At 43.9% G+C, this 21,625-nt stretch overlaps 1 protein-coding gene across 3 annotated transcripts in view; it reads left to right on the forward strand.

Moving 5' to 3' along the window:
• The window catches only part of KCNH5 (potassium voltage-gated channel subfamily H member 5), a 250,681-nt gene that overhangs the window by 112,277 nt on the left and 116,779 nt on the right, over positions 1–21,625 (forward strand). For all 3 annotated transcript variants that reach the window (XM_066189005.1, XM_066189003.1, XM_066189004.1), the window contains one exon: positions 8,559–8,755. In XM_066189005.1, coding sequence (XP_066045102.1) covers positions 8,559–8,755 — 197 coding nt within the window. The remainder of the gene's footprint in view (positions 1–8,558; positions 8,756–21,625) is intronic.

Below are 21,625 nucleotides of genomic sequence, written 5' to 3' on the forward strand. Positions count from 1 at the left end.
GAATGCTCCAAGCTTCTGCTGCCTCACTGGTTTTCCCAGGGAAAGTCAACTCACAGGATTGTGCTGCCAGTCTGTCCATCTTCTCCACCCCCCAGCAGTGACCTAGAGTAGAGGAAATACAACAAGTATCCTTTGGAAACTTGTCCTCATTAATTTCCTCTATGAGAGCAGGAATGAACAGGACGTGCTGTCTGCAGCCTCTGCACCTTGCAGGTGAAATAATAGTGCAGTGTGGTTCAATGCAGTCGAGTGTTATTTGCCTTGCTCAAAGAAAGAGAGAGGGAGAAGGGATGTTTTGGGGTTTTTTTCAACCACGCTCACCTGCAGATGAGTATTTTTAAATGTGGAATGTACTAGAAAAGTGAGTCAGGTAGAGGCTTTAAACAGGTTAAGAACCATCATGTTCTGTCTCTGACATTCATGCTTCCATCCGAAGTGTAAGGCTTCATCTTCCCTCAGGTCCTGGCATGAGTCACTCCACGATCTTCCTGCTTTATCCCTTTGTCCATCTTCCCATAGCATGTTCCCTTGCCTCTCAGCCAGGATGAGTTGGCACATCCAGCTTCCCTGCCTGCAGAAATGGTGTCTTCAGGAGACTTGGCATCCTGTCCAGGTGCTTTTCTTTTTTCCCGCCTAAAAGGAACAACCATCCTTTCTTTCAGCAGCGTTTTTCCTGCCTCAACAGCACCAGCTTTGGTGTTTCCTGTGCTTGAAATCAGGTGGAGCCTGGTGATTGACAGGGCAACTTGCAGCACTGTGACATTTTGTTCCCCCCGGTTGGATTTTGTTCTCATTTTTGGATAATTAAACGCCCAGCCGCTGCAGCAATCAGCATTTCAGAAACAGTAACAGTAAGAGAATCACTCCAGTTGTAGACCTGCAGTTTTTAGGACTCATTAATGGAGATATCCAGGTGCCCCATGATGTTCCCCTCATTAGTTACCTCCCCTGCTCGAGGGCAATGTCCCTCCTTTTGCAGGTCCTGGCTGCAGCAGGGAGCACTCCATGTGCAAAGCTGGGGTGCTGCCACACTGGGGAAAAGGAGACACACACATTTTAACTTAACTCATCTGCAGTTGCCAGGAGAATGGAGAAGGGCAAGCAGTCTTGTCTCTAATTATCCAAACTTCCCCAGCAAGTGAGGTGACCCTGAGAAGGCACATCAGTAATTTTCCAGCGTCTCAGGCAGGAGTAAACAATTTAAGTGCTACTGCTCTGCACGGGGACGTGTTACCAGCAGAGGATCTCAGGGAGGACCAGGGGTTTGGAGTCCCCAGGCTAATGAAAAGAGGCATCAGGTACCAGAGGGCACCTCATAATTCACCCTGCTGCAATTAACCTGAATTTGCTCCTGATGAGGAGTTACACATCGGTGGCAATGCCAACCCAGTGGCTCTGAAAGTTGCTCTCCAGCTCCTGCTATTTGCACAGCTGGCTGTGTAAGCTGTGCAGTAACTTAAACGGGGCATATTGATTAACAAGGTTTAAAGAAGTTGTTTTTTCAGCAGAAAAATAATGGCCCACCGCGTTCAGATGTTGATTGTAGGGATTGATCAAAAATATTGCTCAAGCTGCATAGTGATAAAAATATATTGAGCAGTGAAATCCTGGTGGGGGGTGCTGCTGAGTGAACTCAGTATGTTAGTCAAGTCAGAATGAATATAAATTAATAGTTCATGTTTCAGCCACACTCGGGGTCCTGATCTCATAGTATTCAGTTATTTGCCTTTATGTATTACATGCTGATTCTCAGCATGTTCTGCATATAATTCCAGAGTGACCCTTATTTAATTGTTATTAGACAAACCACACCTTATTAAAGGTCTGCTTCATTAATTATTTCCAAATTTTTTATCTGGGAAGGGGATATGATGCAGTATCAGAGGAGTAAGGCAAGTGTTTTCTTGAGTTTGGTATGGCTGGTGAAAATAGGGATGAGTCTTTTTCCTCTCTTAATGCTACTTTGTGTTTGAGGATCAAAAGATTGAGTCTCCCAGCAAATCACACAGAGAAAAGTTCTTTAGAGGACGAGCCAGTAGCAGCTCCCATTTGGGTGAGCAGGAATCCCGGGAGCTCCGCTGCTCTCATCCATGGGCATTAGCAAGAGGATATTTGGTATCTACACATCAGCACTTTGAATTTCCATGCCTGGGCAGCCAGGCTTGTGCTTTGTGCAGGGCAAGACTGACCATTCATGTGCTGCACTTTGTGACCTAAAAACCTGTCAGTCCAGTTCCATCTCACAGTATTAGTGGCTAATTCCCTGATTTTAATTAGTTTAGTTGCAGCTTGGGTTTCTTCTCAAGTGGAATGAAGGTAGCAGAATTTGCCCGTGTCAAATCAGCTTTTGTTAATTTATACTGAACTTTTGTGTTGTTTTCCATGTGAAGTCAACCAAGGCAGACTAATGGTGAACATTTCCCCAGGTTAGTAGCATGCACCTGGTTGCAATTTACAGAACAGGCTATGTCCTGTTTCATCTATTGGAAAAGTCCCCTGTGTTCCAAGGAGTTAAAGCTCTAAATTAACTAAGAGGAGAATGATTCATGGAGGGAAGTGTTGGGTTTTTTTCAGCTAGCAGAACTGAAATAATTAATGTGATTTAAGCTGGGTTTTAAGTGCTGAATCTGAAAGTATTTTGCAAAATATTTGAAGGATTACTGGTCTGAAAACAAGTGTGATTTGCTGGTCTGCGCTGTGCAGTTCTCCTTAAGTGCTTTGGAATCAATCAGATCTTGCAGGTCTGGGTTGACATCTTCAGTACCATTGTAAGATTTAGTCCTACTGATGCTCATTCAAAAGTTTCATTAGTTCCTACTGACAAACCTGAATTTTTCATATTTTTTTTGTAAATTTAATTTAATTTTTGTGTCTCTGCATGATGGTTAATTATGATAAGAAACATCAATCTTAATTTAGTGCCAGCTAGTGTGTTACAGATTTGATCCATGGCCTCTAGAGTCAGAAATATTGCTTTCTCTGAATTGATATGTTTTTGAATTAGACCTGCATGCTTCACTGCCAAAACTTGGAAGTCTTGCCAGCACAAGAATAGGAAAATTATTAAAAAATCGTGTGGTACTGCTCTTTTAAATCAGACTAACAGTTTGAGGCAATCTGATTTGCCCTATGAGTTTTCAAGGTGGTAGGAATGGTCATGCTTTCAGGTTTATTTCCTCAGTCAGGAAGGATAGAAACCTATTTCTGTATAAAATCAAAATGGAAATAACCTGTCTCCAGGAGCTGGGGCTTCTAGAAGGATGTGAGGCGGTATTATACTTGCACTAAAAAATGAGTGAGATAAGGAGAGGAGTCTTTCTGGACTTTGGGCCCTGCTTGCAGCAGTCCTGAATGGTGGAAGAAAGGTCAATCCCTTTGTGTTTCCAGGTGCAGATGGGGAAGGTTGCACTGTGTTAAATAATGCAAAGCACCTTTGCCAGCATGGACCAGGGTTTTGGCACAGTCCGTTGTCATTGCTGCTTTACTGACTGTTTTGACAATGCTTCAGAGGCTGGAAATGCTGTTTTCTCCTGTCATTCTGCCCTTTCATGGGCAGTCCCATCAAGGTGGATTTATCAGCTGCCCAGTGATCAGCTTTGATCTGAGTTTCAAGGAAGTTCTGGCCCTTCTGGATGCCCCAGAAAAAGACTGAAGTTGAGGTTTAAACATTGGCAGGGGCAAGAAGACCTCTCTCACAGTTCAGTATCATCTCTGCACATCTTGGGTTGTGCTTGTGGTGATGTCCCACATGGGAAGTGCCCCTGATGGATTTGCATCACTGCATCACCCCCACCTTCTCCAGATACCCTCTTAAGGCAGAAACAACCATTTCAGCTAAGCCAAATATCCTGGGTGACTTCATGGTCTGGTATCCCCTATTTTTCCCAAATTTGTTTCCTCCCAAATTTGTCACAAACTGGGACACCCAGAAATTCAGCCAGCCCAGCAGCCTGTCTCCAAAAGTGGTCAATAGCAGATGTGAAGGAGAAAGTAGGAAGGTGAAGAAAGAAGACTGTGATGCTTCCCCAGAGTGTTTCCAACCCTCTACTGGGCTGTATTTCACCCAGAGGGAATTTTTTGTGTTTAGTAGCCACAGACGGATTTGATTCCATGAATATATTTCATCATTATGTAAACCTCTGCAACCAGTCCCAGTGCGCCATGGTGAGGAGATGCAGAGCTGGCCCATCATAGAGCTTCTCTGGGTGACAGGAGCTGATTCACTCCCTGCTCGTTGGGATTCTACATCAGTTTGGGACATGTCTGTCCTGCAGCAGGAGGTTTCACTCCAGATACATAAAAATATGAATTTGTATGAATATAGACATCAATACATGTAATTATGACCTTCACTTGTGTGCATGCTGTCATCACTTCATGGTATTTGGCACTTGAGCTGATTGGATGAACATTTTCTCTCTCATGTTTTACTGATCCTCAAACAATATCAGCCTTTGCTTCTCATAAGCAAGGTAAGATTTGAGTGCATCCTGATGGAAAGCCAACATAATTCATCATGTCTAGCTTGTGCTAGCGTGACTGATGAGGCTTTGGAGATATTTTAAAATGGTTAAAGGGTAGCTGGTCTATTAGCTAAGACTGCACATAAAAACACCTCCTTAAGAAGACTTGCTCCCCTTTATATGTTTTTACCCAGTGCTATTTCCCACCAAGAATTTATTCTGTAGCTGCCTGCCTAAACTTTCTTCCAAAGGATCCATCAAGCTCTTATGTCTGCTAGGATATTTATTAGCTCAGTTTCTGTCCCCATCTGAAGGAGGATGAATTTTGTCTTCACATAAATACACGTGGGTTCTGAGATGCTGTTTAAAAAGAGCGTTTCCAAGTTCAAGCACTTTTTCATTCCATCTGCAAGCTCCTGGGGGGTTCCATAAAGCCCTTAAGAATTTTTCTGCCTGAAAGGTCCAGGCATAAACTCCTGTCTGGCAAATTGGCAAGTCAGTGCATGGTGTAAGTCTGCAGAGAACATCTGTCCCCCCAAATCTGTTTGGCAATGTTATCAGAATAGAGAAGATAGAACAGTGCATAGAAATATCCTGACCAGTTATACAGCTGCATACCGTATGATTTTCCCTAAATATATTTATGTGAATATGCATGAATACATATGTGTATTTTATGTATAGGCATGCATGGATAGTATTTAGAATGATAGCAGCGTAGCTATTTCAGCAGAAATTCTGCCTGCCACCAACACCCTTCACATGTCCTCTTGTTGTCCATGCTCCTTTCAGTTGCAAAATCTGACTTTTTATGATCTTAGTGGTCTTTTCCAACCCAATGATTCCATAATTGTATAGATGTGGCATTTAGGGGTATGTTTTTAGTGTGGGTTTGGCATTGCTGGGTTAATGGTTGGACTTGATGATCTTATGGGGTCTTTTCCAACCCAAAGGATTTTATGATTTTGTGATGTGTAAAATGTAGGCAAGTAGCTCCCACTCTAATTTACAGCATTCCTTCTTCCAGCAATGCTTCGGGCACTGTGAGCAGGGGCAGGAGGGTTTCCCAGAGCTTTGCCTCCATTCAGGAGGTGCTCTGGACTCAGGGCAGATTTGAGAGGGAATGTACTGATGCCTCAGTAAATCTCCAGAGAGAAGCTTTGGAAATTATGCAGGCTGCATCAGCACCTCTACATTCCCAGCTCAGCCCCAGCAGCACTTTCCCTGGAGCTCTGAACATCCCCTGCAGGTGAAAAATACTTGTATGTGTCTCTGGGTAGCTGTGTCAGACCTAGCCTAGTTAAATTTTCTGTTTTGCAACCCTGAAAACATTGGTTTTTATTTAGTTGCAATGTGTAAAATTAACCTCAGAATCATAGAATGGGTTGAGACACCTTCCACTAGACCAGGTTGCTCAAATCCCCACCCAGCCTGGCCCTGAACATTTCAGGGATGGGGCACCCATAGCTTCTCTGGGCATCCTGTTCAGTGCCTCTCCACCCCCAGAGTAAAGAATTTTTTTCCTAACGTCTGATCTTGTCCTGAGTGAATAATTACCTCTCTCTGCACAGTGAACTACAGTTAGTAGGGATAAAGTACAGTACATTAATCTCTGTATTTATGAAAAGAGGACGGGTTGTTTTGGAGAATCTGGTAGGTTTTGTTTTCACTCTGTGAATTCCTTAGCACATTTATAACCAGCAAACAAGCTCAGAAGTGTGTGTGGGAAATGTCAAATTCAAGATCCCTTTAAAGGCTTCCAAGATTTTGTACTTTCTGAAGAGTATAAACCACAATGTAAGAGGAGTTTAGAGTTTCACCCTTCAAATCCAGTGAATGATGGCTCATGGAAGAGTGAATAAGTTCAGTTCATCGTGTCCCAGCCTTTAAGTCCAACCAGTGCAGTTCCCTGCCACACTGAAGACAATGAGAATATCTTCTTAAGCTTATGAATATTGGTTTCTTTTTCCCATGATTTGCGTACTGATTCTGTAACTGTTGTCCTGAGTTTTGGGGTGAGCATCCGCTGCTTTCAACCTCTTGGTTAAATTAACTACATATTAGCCTGAATTTGAGGAGGGAACAAGTGGTTTGTTCACATTTCAGTGGTAAAACCACTGTCTTCTAATTGCACTCTGCACTGAAAGCAGGACTCAGCTCTGTCCTGTGTCCACCTCAGAGAGCAAATCCATTAAGCAATTTTCTGCATTTCAGAAATGGTCTGTTTTCTATAAATTATGTAACCATGCTGAGTATGTCTGTAAACTGGGTTTTGAACTCGAAGTAGAGACAAGGACAATTAACTGCAGAAGGTAATTTCGAAACAGTACATTGGATAAATTATAATGTTACTAGAAAATGCTCTGTATTAAGGAAAACATTTTAAAGCACCTTGTTTTATAAATTATACCAGCTGTGTTATGTATTGTAGTTAATTTTAATAACATAAAAATATGAGAATTAAAAGCAGCTCAATGAGATGCAGTAACAACCTTTCTAAGGGATGATTCTCTTATAGAGGCATTTGTTAGAAAATAAAAACAGAGAAGGGGAGATAAGGACTTGCACATTTTGTTTCACTCTGCCTGAGAAATGTTAGATATGTTTTTCTGGATACAATACCAAATGCAGAAATGGAAATAGAGAAATAGATTCTCTGGCCCCTAAAAGTAATAAGGTTGGATAGATTACCCCTCTGGTTTGTGTTTCCACGATAGAGTGGAGCAAAATGTTAAAAGTTCTAGAAAGAGGAAATACAAAAATTCATTACCTTTTTTATGCCAAAACTATAACAATCCCTAACCTTCACCAAGGGGCTGCTGGAGGTGCCTGAAATCAATAGCCACTGACTGACTGACTGATTTCAGTTCCCTTTTAACAACTGCTAAAATACAGAGCTGGGATGTCCCTGGGGGTCTGAAACAAAAAAATACCCTTTGTACCATGGTTTCTGCTTCAGGATTTGAGGTGTCAGCCACAAACCACACACCGTGATCGTTGCCCAGCCCATGGCCAGGCAGCAAAAGACAGCTTTGGAATGTTCCAATGTGTTTTCTGTTGCCTCTTCTCAGAACAACCAGAAGGTCCAAAAACCTGAGAGCATATCTCCAATCTGCACCCATGCTGGGCTTCTGGTTGGGTCAGAAGTGTGATTTTGAATCTGGTGTCCTCATCCTCTTCTCCTGCTTGGGTGTCTAGCACAGGTGTGGGAGGTGTGCATTCCTTGCAGAGGGAACAAAACTGGGCTAAGTTAGAGCACTCCCACTCCCTGGAGCTCTTCTGTCCATGGCACTGGACTACAGGCAGTCCCAAGTCCTCAATCAGCTGTTCTGCTACACTGCCTGCCAGTGCAGAAGTAGCCTTCAGGTGTATTTTCCTCTCTGGTTGAAGGTATTTATACATGTACGTGTCTCCGGTGTCAAACCCTCTCTTACTCAGCAAACATTGAAATACAGACTTAAGCCTAAGCCTCTACTTAAGTGGATGAATTTGAGTTTAGAACTATACTGTTGGATGTGTTTAAGATTTAGAAGTGGTTATTTAAAGGTTAAAAGTCTCATTGAGGCTTTTGGTGGGTTTCCCAGAAGGAGTGTTACCGCTGACACTGAATTGAAAATGTTAAAACATCCTTTAGAGTGTGGTCCTTGGGCCCTGGAAGCTGGCTCTTGCCCCTCACTGTAGAGCCATGGGGATGAAAGAACCTAGATGTCAGAAGGTTTTTGTAAAGGCAGGACTCCTAAATCACTTGGGAACAGACACCTGAAATATTCAATCACCTGAACATTACTTAAGTGCTCATTATATTCGGCAGCCTTTGAAAAATCCATTACTTGTATCTTCAGCTACAAGGAGACCTTTCCAATCTGGCTCTTATGCTTTGTGACACTTCACAGAGCAATCTATAAATACCTTAAAAACCTGGGGCTACTGCTAAGGATGCTCAAGTACCTCAGCTAATTTTAAAACTTTTACCCTTGTTAGTTTTCATGGTTGGGCGCTTGCGTTGGGATAATTGGGAGCGTAAGACAGGTTGTGAAAAAATCATCTGTGTGCTGAGAAACTGCCTTTTAACAAGTGTGCCCTGCTGGTTTTCAGGTAAAGGTGACGTGTTTGGTGATATCTTCTGGAAGGAAACCAGCCTGGCCCATGCCTGTGCCAACGTGCGGGCTCTGACCTACTGCGATTTGCACATAATTAAGCGAGAAGCCTTGCTTAAAGTGCTGGACTTCTACACTGCTTTTGCGAACTCCTTCTCCAGGAACCTCACGCTCACCTGCAACCTGAGGAAGCGGGTAAGCTCTTTTTTTTCCCCCCTTCTCACACCAGGAGGCTGCACAGGGCTGCTGACAGTGTTTACCAACCCTCCCATTTCCTCCTGATGTTTTCAGGTCATCGCAGATTGAGTGGCCTTTCGATAAATGCTGTCAGTGTTGGTAATGACGGCTCAATAAAAGTTACCTGTAGATTTGCAGCTCTGGAGAGCAGTCCTAGCAGGATGACATATGAATTGCATTTCTTTTCCTTTTCTTCGTAGTTGCTGGTTTTCGTTTTGTTTGGTTTTTTCCACCCCATTGCATAAATGTGTAAAGTTATATTTTATAGAATCCAGATTCTGGATTTCTCAAAGTTGAGGTCTCTAAGATACAGTTCAGAGGACAATCTGATGGATCTCCATATTTTAGACCAACTAAGAGAAATTTATTGATGTTAAATAAATAAAATAGACTCATCAAAGGTACTGTATTAATACCTGCTTCTCACAGTTGCATAGTCTAGCATTTTATTATGGCAAGGTTAATAAAGCTGGGTAGGGATTTTACATTCACAGCTCACTTCTTAAACCCTCCTGCTCATTTTATAATCAATCAGCAATGCTCACTATCCATTAGTTCTTTCAAAGAACACTCCATCTAAAAATTAATTAGCTATAAAGTCGTATCTTGAAAACAGGTTAAGGGATCCTTTAATTCACATTGCGGCTGCAAAATCTCATCTTTAGGATTTTTTTTTTTACGATTGATGAGGGTTATATAAATTTCATTTGCATAGAGAAATCTCATAACAGTGATTTATAGATTACTGAGCATTAGCTGTGATCCTCTAGCTGCTGAAACACGTTTTTCTGCAGCTGTACCTTGGGCATCTCACCTGATAATGTACCAAGGCTACCTTTGTATTTCACAAGACAATTTCAGCTTCTGCAGTAACAGTTCAACACAGCTAGGATTTTACTTTTTAGAAGTCTAATTTCTCTCTAGCCACTGCAGCATCGTACAAATGCTGCTTTCAGAGGAAGTTCCATTTTTTGTGCTCATCGATACTCCAAGTATGGCACAAAATACCCACGGCAAGGAGCAGATGCAATGGGATTACAGTGCCCCTCTGTCTGTGCTGGAGCCTGAAAGAGCTGAGTTATAATCAGGTTTGGTTCCAGATTGTCAGCTTACCTCTGACTGGAAAGTTGTTAACTCCACTTCAGACCTGAAGGAGGGCTTTGGGGCTTGAAAGCTGGCTCGTGGTTTCTAGCTTATCACTTCTCTGTTGATAAGAGGTGCTCCAAGCCTTGACTTCAGCATTCCTCCCCTTGCCCCCTTACCAGCTTACAGCCCTGCAATGACAGCTCTGCTCAGGCATTGCTGATGGTGATTCCATGGGACAAGATAATGCCACAGACATTGTACCAAAATGTATTCTTTCCTTCTTAAAACTGTGAACCTGTCACTCCACCTGGCTTCCTGAGAAAAACATGGACGTGTCTATTCCTGACAGGGCAGTGTGCTGGAGTTCAGCTCTGCAGTCCAGGGATGCATATGAGGAGTAGCCTCCTGGCTGAGTTGTCACAGAATTTCTTCTCTCACACACACCTTTTTAAAAGAAAATTGGTTTCCCTGCAGGGCCCTGGTGTGGGGAATCACCCAGGTGGAAAAATTCATGGAACTCACATTCCCAGCAGAGATACCTGCTGTTTAGCTCAGTGTCAGGTACATGGACTTTGACATGGGGGCAGGGACTCCCAGTGAGCAGGAACAACATTTCTAAAGAAACGTCAGATTTTGCAGAAGGAAAGGAAGTGCTGTTTGGGGGAATGTTGTGGGCAGTATGAGAGAGCAGATGAAGAGTCCAAGAAGGGTCATGTCAATGTGGGACATGCAGAGTGGAGTCAATTTCATTAAAAACTGGCTGATGATGTCTGGGGTAGTCACCAGTTACCTCCACAGCCCATGAGGGATGGTTCCTCCTGGAGGAAATCATCTGGCCCCTCTTCGGTGCCCAGTCCAGGGTGGGAAAACCATCCCCTTTTGATTTCACAGAGCCCATGATCACTAACTTCGAAATACCTCACACACATCAGATGAACTCCACCTGTCTTCCCCTGAAGTTTCAGTCAATGACTGCTTTGGAAGCAGCCTGGCATTGCAGTCAGATGCGCTGAGCCAGAGTCTGCTTTGCAGAAATTCTGTGTTTTGTTCCTGGGCACAAAATAGATCATGCTACATTCAAAACCAGGGACACAGTCCAAGTCCTGTTACATAAAGTTATTCAGGGGATTGTTTCAAACCTCCTATCTGCTGGAAGGATCCGTGATTCCCTGTTGGGAATCACAGAAGCGTTTGGCGGTGAGTTCATCCCTGAGGAGAATCGGTGCCGTCCAGGACAGTTCCATCAGGTGAACAGAAAGCAATTGTTCAGGCAGTGAGGCTGGGCTGACAGCTGCACTGTGCTGCAGCAGCTTGTGCTGTAGTCATGTTACCTAAATGGAAGGAAAATAATTGTCTCCTTTAATTGATTTCTATAGAAATATATACTTAGCACTTTTTCCACGTAGTCATCACTCATACGGTTTGACATTTAATGATGACATAAATACACTCCTTGGGGGTTTGTGCCTGAGAAAATGGCTGTTCTCACTGTCAAAAATACATAGGCAGAAGTGTTCTTGCACCAGGTCTGGTCTTTGAAACACACATCCATGGATTTGGGTGCACACACCATGTGTTTGTGCTGCCCTGTCCCTCAGCCAGCACTTTGATGCAGTCCACAGACTGTAAAACATTTAGACACTCAAAAGGCTAATAAATTAATAATAGCACTGAGCACAAAAGGTTATTTCCACATGACAAGGAAGCGAAAGTCTTGTTGAAGTGGGAAAATAATGTTTTCTTACTCCCAAATAGCATTTAGAGCCTGGCATGTTGCATGACCTCCTTAAGGCATCTGCTCAGCAAAAGTATTGCAGCATATCGTGTTTCATGCTCTGATATCTTTACAGCATGTCTGGCATCACTAATGCACACTCCAAGGCAGAACCAGGACTTTGAACTTCTTTCTTTTTTCCTTTTTTTTTTTCCAATCAAGGAAAATAATTATTCTGAAACGATATTCTTTAAAATCGCAATGAGATTACATAGCTGCCTCTGAGGATTGAGTAATAAAGCAGGGCTTGGGATGAGTCTTCAAAGAGTTAATTACTGCCTTCTGATGCTGGAAGAGAATATTAATAATATCTAATTCATTAGGTGCCTCTCAAGATTTCACACAGCTGGAGGGGGGCCTCTCTGCAAGCTTGAGCCATGGAGCTTGGCCTGAGGAGGGGAGTCCTGACTGATTTTTAGCAGGTTCTGTGGCATCCAGTTGTCAAAGGGAAGTGAGCAGCCCGGGTGGAAATCTTGGCTTGAAAGGAACCACAGAAGTCAGAGGGTCTTCAAAATGGTTGCAAAGTTTCATTAGCAAATGACACACTTGGCATAGGAATTTTTATGAGTTAGTCCCTGCTCTCCTTGTGTAAGCACACAGCAGTGGGTTTTGGATAAAGGAGTGGGGTGAAAGGGAGCAGAGAAAGAAAGATGAATGAAAGCAAGCAAACAAAGAAAAGAACGGTGAGGAAGAGAGATCACCAGTCCTGGCTCTAGCATTGCTCCAGCTGGGGTGTCCAGGGTTGTGGGGTACACACCTGCCCGGGCTTTTTGGGAGTTCCTGTTTATAGACAAGTTTTCCTCATCCTGGAGATAAGTTTCTCATTTTCTATGCAAACTAATTGTCATAGACAGTCGATTCTTCCAGACCTTTCTGGGACTGTGTTGGAAGGCTTTGAGGATCTTGGGTGTCTTGATCCCCTGCTACTGTCCATGCCCACGTCTCGACCTCACTCCTGCACTTGTGCTGTGCTGTGTTGTGTTTTTTTCCAGGAGCCAGAACAAGGATGTTTGTCCTGGAAAACTGCTGTCCTACCTCCATATGGCCCCTGCTCCAGCCACATTCTGGCTTTTATTTTTCTTTTTCTTATCACAGCTTCCATTTGTACCAGCTAATGTATCACCTCTGCTGAGCTGCGAGCCCAGCGCAGCCTGTGCAAGTGCGGGGGAAAAACCCAGAGGAAATCTTGTCCCCCCTGAAATCACAGCTAAAATCCACCTGCGCTTCCCATACAGCAAAGATTTCAGCCACAGCTTTTAAGGCACACAATCACCTCCTGCTGTTTTCTGCCGTGGGTAGAAAGAGCTGTGCTAAAGGAATGAGTCAGGAGCAGCCGGGGAAGAGGACAATTGTTCGTGCCTGACCCCCGGTGCGTTTGCTCCTGGAAGGTGTGCTGAGAGCGAGCCAAGGAGATGTGAGGAGAGATGAGTGCCTTTAAGGCAGCAAAATCCCATTTGGGGAGGCTCAGCTCTTTTCCCTGTGATGCTCTTAAAGCCAGGGACAACACTGTGAGCAGCTGATGTTGTCTAATACCTCCAGCACGCTGAGTCTCTGGGGCTTTTTAGCGGACGAGGCCATCAGACTGTGTTAACACACACGTCCTATTTTCCTTTTTTTTCCTTCAGATTAGAATAATTCCTTTTTAAATTGCCTTCCTCTTCTTGCTTGAGGTTTTAATGCATCACGTGTGGTTTCTTGACTGAATCACTCGTTAGTTCAGTGTCACGTGGTTTTAAGGAAAGCTTTATTTTAAGTTGAATTCTGCATTCACGTGCCCTAAAAGTGAAGGTTGTCCCAAGGTTCATTCACCATCCCTATTTTAATTTTCCAGACCCCTCCCAATGGTGTGCTGTATTAGTGATGCAGAAGCAATGCCGGAGGCAGAGAGCATTGTTCAGTTATCAGCCCTTGCCCCTGACGGTCACTTGTGTTCTGGTGACCCTGGGGACTTCCACAGGTTTTGAGCTCTGAATTAAGCTACTCACAATCGCAGGAGCTTAGTTCAGAGCTGTTTGCTGGTGCATCAATTGTGGGGAGTGACTTGGTTACATGGAAAGGGGTCAGAGCATCATCCTTGTCTCAGACCTTTTCTCTCCCTCTCTGGTCTTTAGTTGTCTGGGTTTTTTTGTTTTGTTTTGTTTTTTTTTTTTTTTTCCTTTTATATGAGCATGTCATCCCAGACAATCATGTCCTATAGCTATGATTTATCTTTAGTGACTGTTTAGTGTGATTACCGAGTAAGCAAGTTACACCCTCAAAAATCAATTTGACTTTATTTTGTTCACATCTTAGCAGACTTTGCAACTGCCATCATGCTTGAAAAGACTTTCACTTTGGAAAATCTTTGAAGATTTTTTATTGTTTGGCTTTATTGCATTCACCACTCTCTCCAAACATGTTAATACTCAATTGCGATATTTCCTAAAGGACTGTTCCACTGATTTATATCTGATACCACCTTTAATGGTGTCTACACTTGTATATCGAATGTGTTTGGGTGTGAAGAGCCCACTTCAAGTCTTCAAATAAAGTGACTTTGTCCAAATTGTTGATTGGTGGCTCTGGGCTGGAAATTTCTGGAGAAACTACTCAGGGATCTGGGCCAAACCCATGTGAGGAATTTATCAGTACAGATAATGCAGCAGTTCCTTGTGTATTTGTAGCTGCATGGTTACAGACAGCCCAGCAAAGTCCATCCTCCACCCTCTGCCACTGAGAGCCCCACGGATCCTTCCAAGTGAGAATTACAGATCTGAGGTGAGAGCTTTTTCTGCAGCTCTTCCTTCCCATCTCCTGCTCCCTTGAGCAATTCCTTGTGTCTTCAGAGACATGGGGGCTTGAGTTTAAGGCATTCAAAGTGAGGAAATGAGTCCTTGGAGGACTGTGTGTGACTTTGCTAGGTAGAAGAGCAGCATAAAAATTGAAAGGGAGAACTGCAGCAGCCTCAAGTTCAGCCCCTGGCAGACGGCGTGGGACAGCTGTTGGAGCAGAGTGAGTGCTGCAAGGGCTGGCCTGGCTTTGCTGTCTCACTTCTGTAGCTGTGAGCTGGGCTCTTTCCTGTGTGCCTCACTCCTTTCCCTCTCCTTTCTGCCACTTGTTCATCTCCTGTACACTCATCTCCTCTGGGTGCTCTTCAGGTCATACTGACCGTGGGAAATGAGGTGCAATTGCACCTCTGGATCCCTTCCCTGGAGGGGCAGAGGGAGCACAGAGGTTTTCTCTTGCTTGGCTGTGGCTGAGTGCAGAACTTGGCGTGTGAAACTCTTGAATGCATCCAGGGCAACAAAGCTGGTGAAAGGGCTGGAAGGAGTGTGGGGAGCAGCTGAGCACTTTGGGCTTGTCTGGTTTGGAGGAAAGGAGGCTGAGGGGTGACCTCATACCCCCCTGCAGCTGATTGAGGAGGGGAAGGGGAGAGAGAGAACTGCTGATCTCTTCTCCCTGGGATCCACTGACAGGATGTGTGGGGATGTTCAGAGCTGCTCTAGGGAAGGTTTAGTGGAAATTAGGAAGCATATCTTTTCTGAGATGATGGTCAAACACTGGAATGGGCTTCCTAGAGAGATGGTTGGTACCCTCAGCCCATCAGTGTTTAAGAGGCATTTGGACATTGCGCTTAAGATCATGCTGTAACCTGTGATTAGCCCTGAAATGGTCAGGCAATTGAATTAGATGACGGTTGTAGATCTCTCCTCTCCTCTCCTCTCCTCTCCTCTCCTCTCCTCTCCTCTCCTCTCCTCTCCTCTCCTCTCCTCTCCTCTCCTCTCCTCTCCTCTCCTCTCCTCTCCTCTCCTCTCCTCTCCTCTCCTCTCCTCTCCTCTCCTCTCCTCTCCTCTCCTCTCCTCTCCTCTCCTCTCCTCTCCTCTCCTCTCCTCTCCTCTCCTCTCCTCTCCTCTCCTCTCCTCTCCTCTCCTCTCCTCTCCTCTCCTCTCCTCTCCTCTCCTCTCCTCTCCTCTCCTCTCCTCTCCTCTCCTCTCCTCTCCTCTCCTCTCCTCTCCTCTCCTCTCCTCTCCTCTCCTCTCCTCTCCTCTCCTCTCCTCTCCTCTCCTCTCCTCTCCTCTCCTTGCACAGGACATGACTGCTAATAAAAAAAATAAATCAAAGGTTTTCTGTTTTAAATCTTGTAAATATTAAAAAATGAAAATTTTCTGTTTACCTCCCCTCATCGATTAAAATTGATGCTTTTAATCTCTTCCCACTGCAAAGGAAGGGGAGGGAATGTGCATGGTGCAATGGGAAGGAACATTGCCGTTTCATTTTTGATTTCCAGTTAAGAAAGTTTTTGCCAGGAGGCAGGATTTGCACAGAAAGTGGGGATGGAGGTGTTTTGTGTTACCTCACACCCCTACAAGCAATTATTCCAGAGCAATGGATTTCTTCTTACAGGGGCTGCTGAGCCTAATTACTGTGTAGATCTATGATTTTTTTTCGACCTGATAACTAACTTCAAGAAAAGGGGGAAATGTTAAAAAACTGAGATCATTAATTCTGTCATTGCTTCCTGGAGCTGAACACCAGACATTTTAGCAACAGCATAGTATGACTTGAGGGTATAAAATGAGCTTCTACCCCAAACCTCTCATTCCATAAAGCTTATTTCTGCCAGGCTGGGAATGCAGGTAGAAATGTACCCAAAGCCATGGCTGGAGAAAGAGAACTTCTGCCTGTTCATTGGGATCATATCAGTGGATCCCCATGGGCTTCACAAGGCAGAGGCAGAGCATTCATCCAAGTGGGAGTTGTCTGGCTCTGCCCGAAATGGGATCCAGAAATGATCAGTAACGATTTCGCAGCAGTTTTGCAATGGAGGCAGCACTGATTTCATTTATTAGGTTTTGGTCTTGACTTAACCAAAAAGGCTCCTCAAGTGAATAAATAAATAAATAAATAAATAAATAAATGGCTTCTAAAATGCTACATAAAACTCCCTGCATAAGGCCTTTCTTTTCTGTGCAAGTATAAATCCATTAATCTATTATTTTTCAGCTCACACTTCACAGATACAGTAATACCCAAACATGCTGGTTCAGCACATAATAATCATTGCAGTCCTGCAAATCCCAGATTTACCTTGTTTTCAGTGGTATTTTGGGGCTGCTTTCTACAGTGCATGTAGGAAAGTATTAAATTGTAAACAAAGTGCAAGAGGAACTTTGTGGAAAAGTTTGCATGAATCCCACTAGTTTTAGTTAAAAATAAAACCCAGCCTGTCACTTCCAACTTAATGACGGCTGATTGACTGTGCCTTTTTTAATTGTCTGCCAGTGGTTGTGATTAGCAAGCTGGCTCAGTTTAGGTCCCGTGCAGAGAAAGTCTGCAGGAGCAAATTCAGGAGATGCTTAAATATATTCCAGAGGTGGGCATAGCTGTCAGGAGGGACATGGACATTCTGGGAAGCACCTGAAATAAGTTGAGTCCCCTATTATTGCACTTCTGAGCAACTTACTGAAAGCCAAAAATATTCTGTGTGTTTAAGAAGGAATATATATTATTAAATAATTTTCCCCCTATATTTTTACTTCTCAGACCTTACAGCCCTAGCTCTTAGTTTGTTTCCCTTCCTGAAGATAACAAAACCATAATGCAGTTTTTAGTTGCAGGTTTCTATCAAGAAAAGGAGCATAGTGTGAGCAGTTATAAAAGCCTCTGATTCTCTTAACTCAATTAAACTGTCAGTGATCTTTTGATATTTTGAACTTTGGGACCTCCCCTCTGACTTCTGGGTGAATATCAGATTTTTTATTAGTACTCCACAAAGCTGTCTCAGCTGCCAAAAAAGTGCTATATACTCTTTCCTATATTAAATTTCCATCACTCACTGTACCTCCAGAGAAGGGAGACTTACCTCTCTGTGCTCTCTGAGTACATATCCCTTTGGAAGCAGTTCCATTGTCCTCTTTTTTGTTATGAACAGCACTGCTGTTACCTCAGGAACAGGCTCTGGCTTTTTCTGAGAGCCTAAAACACTTCACACTCCCTTAAAAATGTGAAAATGGGGACCTGAGCAAGATGACAGCAGCAAAGAACAGACATTTCTAATCAGGATATTTCTAACTGGTCAGATGAAATTAAGCCTTTTTATTATGATTAAATTTGCTTTTCCATTCATGCCCATTGCTTCCCTCTCAGTGCGCAGACATCCAGTTTTCCTTGTCCACATCCCTGACCTTAACAGAACACCCTGTCATCTCCATAATTAATTTGTGTCTAACCTCCCTATTTTCACCGATTCAGCCTTCCTTGATTCCATGCCACTGTAGTGAATTTCCATCTCCATCCTGTGTCTGAGTTAAATCCATTTTTAAATGGAACAGTTGTTGGTCAGAGCAGCTCAATTATAAATGACTATCTTTCTCCCAGGCTGTACTGGCCATCCTGCCAAAGAAGGCTACACTAGAAATGTAAATGGACAAACTGAATCATGCATGTTTTTCATGTGTGAATAATTGTCCCCGTTCCCATTTAGTGAAGGACTCAGCCAACAACCTCAAGATGTTCTACAGAAGTACATGAATAATAATTTACAAGCTCAGTGCAGCCATGCATTAATGTACCAAACAGATGCCTGACTGAGCCTGATGAACCATCAACCGTAACTTAAAGCATTTGTTAGAAATTTTGTAGTAAGTGTCCCATGAAGAGCTTCCTGCCAGACCAGTTGGGCTCAAATTCAATCCAACATGTCAGACAGCTGCTAATAGGGATGGGAAGGAATCTGCTGGGACAGAGACTGGGTTTGCAAAACCCCAACAGCATTCTTTAGCCTTGCTGGCCTTCTTGAGGGCAAGATGCTCTGGCCCTGTGGATCAGCCCTGCCCCATAGGGAACACAGAATAGTTTGGGTAAGTTTGGCTTTAAAGATCATTTCCACACCCCCTGCCATGGGCAGGAACACCTTCCACTAGGGCAGGTTGCTCCATGCCCCATCCAGTGAGGCCTTGAACACTTCCAGGGATGGAACATCCACAGCTTCTCTGGGCAACCTGTGCCAGTGCCACCCTCACAAGGAAGATTCCTTCCTTAAATTGAATCAAAATCTGCCCTCTTTTAGGAGAAGGGAATACAGGTAACCTTGCCCCCCTGATAAGTAACAGCTGTGTTTATTACCCAATACAGACTCGTCCCTGATGAGTCACAACTATATCCAATAAAGGTAAGTGTGATAGATGGGAGTGGGTTAGCTGGTAAGAGGAGGATCATGAATGGGAGAGGATGAAAAAGAAGGATCCTGGGGAGAGAGAATCACTGCTGTGAGGTCAGTCTGGGTCTGCAGTCAGAGCCTGTTGTTGAAACCTGCAGCCACAGTCTAGCTGGGGAAAAGCCTGCAGTCAGAGTATGCAAACTAATCCCTGCAGTCAGAGGCTGCAAGACAAACCTACAGTAGGAGTTTGCTGCAGCCAAAGTCAGTGAGTAGTTGGAGTCAGGATGGCTGGGCTGTAAAGAGGCACAAACCAGGACCTTTTTCATGCTGTGATAAACAAGAAGTTTGTGTTTCTGCTCATTCCTACCCTCTAACAAGAGGGCTGCTGCAACACCCTCTGGCAGTGTAAAGCCATTTCCCCTTGGCCTATTACTGCATGCCCTCATCAAAAGTCCTTCTCCAGCTCTCTTGTAGCCCCTTTGGATACTGGAAGGGGTTCTCAGGTCTGTCTCCCTGGAGCCTTGTCCAGGCTGAACAAACCCAACGCTGCCTGTCAGCATATGTGAGGTGCTCCAGGCCTTTGACCACCTTCATGGTCTTAACATCTGAAATAATTGCACATTTGTAGGTGTCCTCCAGCATGAAAAGCAAATAGCAAACCCCACTGAAGAGAGTCAGCCTCCTGGACAAGGCCTTCCTAGGACAAGGTGACAGAATAACTGCTGTCTTGTATGGGAGGCTTGGGGTTAGCTGGATTTTTTGGACATCAGAAAAAAAAAATCAAAGAGAAAAACAGAGAGATGCTTTAGCCAAAGTTTCTGAGCTCAGAAGGAGCTCTGGGAGGCAAACATAGCATCTGAGATGGAAAATAGCAGAGGTAGAGATCTGTACTTTTGTGTAGTGTCTTTTTACATCCCTGCAGCAGTGTTTATCCTGCACCAGCTGGTGTTTCATTAATTGTGTGTGCACAGGGAGTGGTAGAGAGCAATACAATCTCTGTGTAAACATGAAGCATGGTCACAAATAGGGAGATACAGAATTGTCAATGTTATTGATTGCAAAGACCTGTTATTGGTGCAGGTACAGGATTTTCTTGTAGCCCCAGACAGGAAGAGGGGATTGGCTGCAGTTTTACATGAGGAGGTCATTTCTGTTCACTTTAAAAGCCAGGTTTTCCAGAGTATACAGTACTTAGGATTACAAACTAATTTGTTTAGGTCTGGAGCAGTGAGATAAGCAAAGGCTGCAAAAACAGGCTCAGCCCCTATGGAGCATCCTGTGTCAGTGCCTGAGTACATGGATGGGAACAAAACATGTAAATGTGGTTTGCTATGAATCTCTCTAAAGATGGTGAGCCTTACAGAGACCCACAGCTAGCAAAGAGGTGATGGCTGTGATACAGATAGTAGGGAAGATCACCAAGAAGCACATGAGAAAAATGGAAGGAGCTTTCCCCAGGAGTGGATTAAGTGTGTCGGCTCAATAGAAAGATACCCACAAGTAGGATATGGTCAGATCGTTAAAACCCTTCACAGCACAGCCTGAGCTCATTGCCTTGAAAGCCCAGGGATTGATTTAATGCAGTCAGTGTGCAAGTGGGAAAGAAATGGCTCTTCACCACACCATCTGTTTGTGCCATCCCTATAACCCCACCAGTTAACTCTCCTGCCTCTTCCTCCTGCAGTTGCCCTTCAGAAATAAATGCAAGGCTCTGCAGAGTCACCACTTGCCAAGTGCCTCAGTCACATCTCCTGAGCTGGGAAAACATGCAGTGGTCCCTTTGGGAGAGCACTTCATCCTCAGAGGGGTGTGTGTCATCAGCAGCTCCTTCTCTGCACAAATGGCTTCAGGGAGCAGCACACTGAATTTTCACATGGCTGATGTTGTGTTTCCATGCTGTGGTGGAGGGCTCACTAGCTGGTGGATAGCTCTCCTCGTGGCTTTCCTGGCTGTGGGTGATATCCCTTGACTCTCTGCCCCAGAAATGAAGAGCTCTTTGCTGGTGCACATTCAAGTACGAGGAAATATTAGCAAAATCATTTAAATGTGGTCTTTGTTCTTTAAAAATTAATTTAATTTGATTGTGCCATAAGTAGAAGGCCCTTGCTCTGCTGACAATTACAGATACCTCTAAAAAACTGTAATTCCATCAGTCTCCTGAGCTAAAGCACCCTCAGTGGCAGAGCTATGCCAGCCGCTAAAGGCTAAAGGGACAAGTTTTAGGTGAAAGTAGCACATTCTCTTCATGGTATATTTCTTCTTGACAGCATACTCTTTAATGTTTCCGTGCTTGTGTCTTGGATCTTTTTTTTTTCCTCCCCAAGTGGTTCCTCTTCACTGAAGCAGTGGCTTGTCATGATATTAAAGGCAATTTCAGCATGTTCCAACAGCCAGAACCCCTTAATCACACACTGCCAACCAAGAGCTCCCAACTGAGAAAAGATTTGCTCTTGCTGGGAGAGATGTTTCACTTGAAGAATCCTTGGGACACTTTTTAAGGTTATTTCACCGAGCTTTCTATAGTAAAATGAAGTAGATATTAAAACTTTAAATAACCTTTTTGGTCTTCTTTTCCTGTCAAATTTGGATTTCCCAATGGTTTAACTGAGTTATTTCACATCTATTGCACAGTGGGCTGACCCTGTCTTTCAGAGGTATTAATCCTTTCCAAATCTTGATTTCAAATTAAAAAAAATTGCCAGGTCACCCTGCCAGTGGGTTTTGTGCTGTGTCTCTGAGTTCAGAAGCACAGATGTGAGTTGCTGATCTGCCCAAACTCATTCTCCCTTGGCAGCATCCCTGTGGCTTTGTTTGCCAGGCATCCCATGGG

The sequence above is a fragment of the Chamaea fasciata genome, unplaced genomic scaffold, assembly GCF_029207755.1.
Source record: "Chamaea fasciata isolate MVZ Bird 193981 ecotype frontalis unplaced genomic scaffold, bChaFas1.0.hap1 SCAF_7, whole genome shotgun sequence".
NCBI lineage: Eukaryota > Metazoa > Chordata > Aves > Passeriformes > Sylviidae > Chamaea > Chamaea fasciata.